The sequence below is a fragment of the Acipenser ruthenus genome, chromosome 8, assembly GCF_902713425.1.
Source record: "Acipenser ruthenus chromosome 8, fAciRut3.2 maternal haplotype, whole genome shotgun sequence".
NCBI lineage: Eukaryota > Metazoa > Chordata > Actinopteri > Acipenseriformes > Acipenseridae > Acipenser > Acipenser ruthenus.
The window spans coordinates 10048779-10054778 of record NC_081196.1 but is presented as its reverse complement, the minus strand read 5'-3'; the positions used below and the strand labels follow the sequence as shown (position 1 = coordinate 10054778).

At 36.0% G+C, this 6000-nt stretch overlaps 1 protein-coding gene across 1 annotated transcript in view; it reads left to right on the top strand.

Annotated features, from left to right (window-relative positions):
* The first annotated feature begins 573 nt into the window (after positions 1-573).
* Positions 574-6000, top strand: part of LOC117405354 (neuromodulin) — a 34772-nt gene continuing 29345 nt past the window's right edge. The window contains exon 1 of the mRNA XM_059028423.1: positions 574-809. Within this exon, the coding sequence (XP_058884406.1) occupies positions 780-809 (30 nt within the window). The 5' untranslated portion in view covers positions 574-779. The remainder of the gene's footprint in view (positions 810-6000) is intronic.

Here is a 6000-nt window from a genome sequence, read left to right as displayed (position 1 = left end):
TCCCATGCAAACTGAAAATACATAAAATATATGTGTATGGATATATATATATATATATATATATATATATATATATATATATATATATATATATATATATATATATATATAATAACTGTTTAATAAGATTGCTGCATTTTACTTAAAAGCATATGAAAAGAATAAGTCCTATCCAGGTTTTACAGTTATACCTTTAAGAAATAATTTCCTTGGGATCTAAAGGGAATACTGCACAGATCATTACCAAAATTTTAAAAAAAGGATCTTAAAAAGGATGCTCCCTTCAACACATATTCACAGGATAAGCCACCACCCTTAAGTTAGCGTGTCAAAAAAATAAATAAATAAATAAAAAACCTTGCAATATCTAAATTGTCTGGGGCCTGAGTGTAGGCATTTAATAATTCATAAGACTAGCAAGACTGGGAGGGGTAGCTGCATTTGTAGTTGATGCATGAGTGTGGAAGAGGGAGTGGGGGTGGGCTGGCTGGGTTTAGTTTAGTCAGGAGGGGGGGGGGGGGAGGGGAAGGGGGACTGGGGGGGGGGGGCTTGTAGTCATTGTAAGCCAGCAAGTCACAGTGAGCTACTGAGAGTCAGTGTATGTGAGTGTGTGTGCGCAAATTGTGATGAGTAAAAGCATTAGGCGACTCAGCTGCTGATACAGCCTGGGTGTGTGTGTGTGTGCGAGCGAGAGCGAGAGAGTAAGGGAGAGAGAGGAAAGAGTGAGAGAAAAAAGGAAAGAAGGAAAAGAAAGGAAAAGAAAGGAGGATACTACAATCATGCTGTGCTGTATTAGAAGAACAAAACAGGTAATTTTAAAGGATTTGCACTACATATAGGATGACACCATTTAAAATGAGAATTGCCATGCTTTTTTTTATATATATATATAAAATGTGTGAATTGCAGAAGATATATTTTATGTGTATTTTTTTCTAGATTTTAATGGAGTGTCGTGTAAATTCAAACTATGCATGTGATTAATTTAGAGAATGAATTATCTCTGTAGAATAATAACTTTTAGCACTTGTATGAAGGCTAGACGTATTGGCATGGTGTGTGCACTTGCCGGTTTTAAAGCATGTGGGCAGAAGAAGCTGACTTGTGACAACGAATTTACAATTTCCTGCAAGCTGAATAATAGAGATGTACATTTTTATAAGCCACAGGGAACAGAGGTATTGGTATCTATAATATATATCAGGCAGCTGATAGTGACACATTGATAGTAGTAGTGATACCTTTCATATGCATGCTGCCTAAACCACTGCAGTGTGCCAAAATCTGCCTTCAAATGAGTAGGATCTGTGAATTAACTGAATGCAAAGCTGTAAAAGATGAATATGCGAATATGATTAGAATACATTACATCTATAGGTTTATAAAGCAAAGAAAATAATATATTGTACAGTATGGTGCCCAAAAGGCAATTAGATTTGAGTGCAAACTCGATATTCAGGGAGCATAGTGCTGCTCAGCAGGGACAAGCATGGAAAAATGAATTAATGTCTTGAGGATTGTTATTGCTTTAGGAAATATCTCATCAGGAATAACACCATTATGTCTGCATCTGGTACTGGCTTTACAAACCTGCTTTTCTGTCATCAGAGCTCACAGAATGTAAGGTGTTATAGCACAGGAAAAAGGATTTGTAAAACACACAGTTTAAAAAATGCATTTTTTAAATGTGTGTAAATAGATTTTAAATCACTTTTTGGACAGTTTATATATTAAACCAGGTGTTGTGATATGTACACTATTCCGAGCCCAATCTAAGATATACACTTTGTCATGGGGAGTATTTTTGTGATCCTTGACTTAAAAAAGAAATGCACATCTGACCTGTTAACATAGAAAGCATATTGGAGGTTCACGGTATAGCTATAAATGTCTGCAAGGATGAGTCATTTCATTCAGAGCATGTAATGCACTTTGCAAGGGAATGGGTGAGGTGGGCTGTATTGCCATGTACTGGTACTACATTTTAAATGCAAGAGTCTTTCTCTTTGAACATTGTTCATTTGAAGCTGGGGTAAAGAAAAGATGAAAGGGTTATTTTTATGTTTTCCATCACCTGTGTAAAATATATACTACACTGCATTCATTATTATAGTATAACGTGTGATAGCTCCAGGGATTCGTGGAATCTTACAGGGCAGGAGCTGCTTTCTCAGCGGAACTAGAATGAAGAAGGTCTTGACTTTTTGTGTGAACTGTATTCCATTTGTAACAGCACCCTTACAGTCAATTTAATTTGGAAGTGCATCAATGAATGCACCCATTAAGTTCTTCAGCAATGGAGTATAACTCCTGCAGGTTGCACTAGTGCTTAACATGCAGAACGGAAGTGAGGCTTGAGATATCTAAAGGGTGGGTGTGGCACCTTTGTTCAAGCGATGGGTGTTCAGCATGGGTATAGAAATTCAGGATTTCAATAGGAAAGGCTTGGCTTCATATAGAAACTGTCTGACATGAAAATATAGAATATTGTATTTGGTATTACTTAAAATAACAATATCAATATCACGTACTATTAGCTGATTATATATATATATATATATATATATATATATATATATATATATATATAATGTATTAATTTTTTTAATGTGTATTTGTATTACAGTACTAATATCTTAGCACAAAGCAGAATCAATTCTGTTAGGAGAATTTACCACACATCTTTTTTTTTCCTGCACAAAGGCAGCTGCAAGCTCACTCGAGAGGGTGGGGTGTGGTCAGAGCAGACAGACAGTGCAGTACATAGCATACAAAAAGGGAGAGAATCAACCTGCAAAATGCATTTAAGTTCCTATATTTTATTCACACTGGGGATACATACACTTATATCTTATATGTATCTTATTCAGCATTAATTTGGAAATTAGGGATTCCTTGTAATTCTCATACTAGGAATTATATTCAAATGCATATTAAATATCATGTTTTAAAACTTCTTAAAGACTATTCAGAATTGGGATAATATGTTCAAATACATCTCAACAGAAATAAAAAAATGTGACTTGGATTGGTGAATCCTCGAATTGCACAAAACTGTCAAATGTTGTTCACATTGAGGTCAGAAATTAAGGAACATGTTATTCACATATTTTATTTTGTATCGAACAGTAATGTCTCATTTTCTGTATAAATAGCCTTTTAAAATGTGGATATGTATAGATCCAGTTTGAGCAATATTCCTTAACTGGTAACATTATTAATTTGATCAGCTGCGCTTTCCAAACCAGTAATAAACATTACGATTACACTATAATGCCCAAATACTTTCAGAATCCCGCATGATATATAATGCAGAAAGTAGGCACAGTATCTATGAAGATGATTAAATGAAACTGAATCCATGGCTGTTGTCTCGCTCCACTTAATGGTGATCCAATGATTTGTTACCGCTGTGAATTCCCAGCAGAAGCATCAAAGCTGGCATGTTTCTGCACTCAGTGTGTCTTAATAGCACTGTCTCCAGCAATGAGGTCCCTACTGGTTTCCTTAGGCACAGGGGGGGAAAGATATTTTACTGTGGAAAATGACTCTCTCCCCTTCTAAAATGTACACAAAGCCCATCTGCCATCACAAAGGGTGTGGTGCCTTTGTTCAGTTTATATCAAATTGAAGGTGATTCCTGCTTTGAGTTTGCATAAGGGAATTTCAATCTCCAGAACAGAGATAACCTGAGAATGTAGCTTGTGATGTGAGTTTTACACAGGGTTGCAGCGCTATGGGATTTTAAACTAGGGACCACCTTTTGAAGAGTGTGTTTTGTGTAAAAGAGAATGATTGTCTGAGTCTGTTTGAAAACACATTCCTTTGAAAATTGAAAGATCCATCAAGAGGTGTCTTGTCCTGTGAAAATGTATCAATTTTGAAAACTTCTCACAAGAACTCGAGGGACTGTATTAAACTGTTATAACAATAACACTTATAGGTGTCTGATACACTAAATTAATATTTATTACCTTTTGGGGCCCACACACCGTGCTTGTGGCGAATTAGGTGGAAGCAGCTTAAAGTAGCCAACTGGCTTCATTATCAACCCATGCGAAGGATTGTGTTTTTATAATACTGTAGTATCTTTGCTTTTGGTATTGTTTAGATGATCTAAACATCACAACCCCCTATCTTGAGTTCTGGGGTGATGTAACCTCCATGACTTGGGAGACTTGGGAGAAAGTGATGTCATCTCCCCAAAAGAGTAATCCTTGCATGATTTGCTGACCCTTAAGCTTTCCATGTAGAAATAAATTAACTTTTGAGGGATTAAGTCCTTCTGAGATTGTTCTGCATTAATTAACCTTTTTGATTTCTACAAATTGAAGAAAACTGGAGTCCAAGCTTTGAGGAGGTTGATGGGTTGAGTCATAATTTCCTTGATTATGTTTTTGAACCACTTGTCTTCTCTGACCTTGGTCAACATTACGTAGAGGTGTCATGTAGCCACATGTCCATAAATTACTTGTTTTGAGTTGTGGCCAGGAATACTAATGTTGTCCTTACTTATGTATACATTGTACTAATACTGGTACAATGCATATTAATTGTTGGGACCTGTACATTCTTTATGCCCTTCTTAAACACCCATCCTTTAGAGACTAAAACTTAATGAGAATGTATTAGGATATAAACAATGTAATTAATGAAAATCAATAGGAAGAGGCAGTGAGTATCTCCATTTTCATCAATCATCTGCAGGTTTGTAAATGGTCTTACAGATTGAGAGCTGCACATTTAATCTTTCCTTTCTCATCATTAATATACCACTGATATGCCCAGAGACAGATATTGGGTACATTAAATTACATCTTTTCCTATTCCTATTACAGTTTCTCTTAAGACTGGTTCATTTTCTTTTTTGTTATGAGTTGACTTTTAACATACAAGATGGATTCACTGGGTAGCAGCACTTCAATGGTAAAGATGTAATTTCCTGATTATATAGAAGAATGGTATTTGAAGACTTTTTTTTTCGTAAATCAGCCAGAAATTTTAGCCATGGAAGAATTTTGACCTGTTTTGGAATTTCACCAAGATATTATGCTTCATATGAGTAACAAAAGATGTTTAATATCCACAATGTAGACTTATCATCTTCCTATGGATAAGTTATACATCAACCTTCAAACATTATGGAAGCATTATTAATAAGACTTCTTACAGAAAAATATTTTACACATCTCACTTATCCAATCTGTCTTTCTTATCATTGGGTTTTAAGATAGTGGACAACAGAACAGTACATTATTGCATCTATTTTCAAAGAAGGCTGCTCAAGATGCATTGTCTGATTCTACAGCACACGAATGGACGTAGAGGGCAAGGCGTGGTATCTGATTGACAGTACTGATAGTTAAATAGGAGCAGTCACCTTGCTTAGAATGCTGATCCTATGTTAACATCCGTTTCTGGGCTTTCTCAGCTGGATATATAGAACCACGTGACTGGAGAAGAGAATGTTCTACCCACGTGGTTGGCAACACAAACAAACACAAAATGGACAAAAAAGAAGAAAAGACAGGATACATGTAGAACTAAGATGCATTTAAACTGATTCAGGACGACAGACTTTAATCCAAGTTGGCACTCCCTGCGATGGTTTATAGAGCATTCGCTGCAATCTGTATTACGAACATGTGCATCTTCTAACCAAAATCAACATATTGACGTAGCATTATAAGACTGTATTAATAATAGATCACACTCCATCAGTGAGCAGTGTCATTTTAATTGCCTTTTAATATTAATATAAAGGCTTGGCTGTCTCTTTCAGCTGCATAGATTTGGTGATCTGTCAGTTACTAATGTGCAGTTCCCTTAGAAATGCTGCTCCAGGTAATCACATGCGCAAAACAGAAACAGATGGGCGAGCTGCATTTGCAGTAAGTCCAGGTGCTATAACTGGGTATAATGACGAATACCTGCTGTTAGGAATTGCTGGCACCAAATTCTGTGATCTACAGTATGATATGGTACTACAGTATTTCCTTT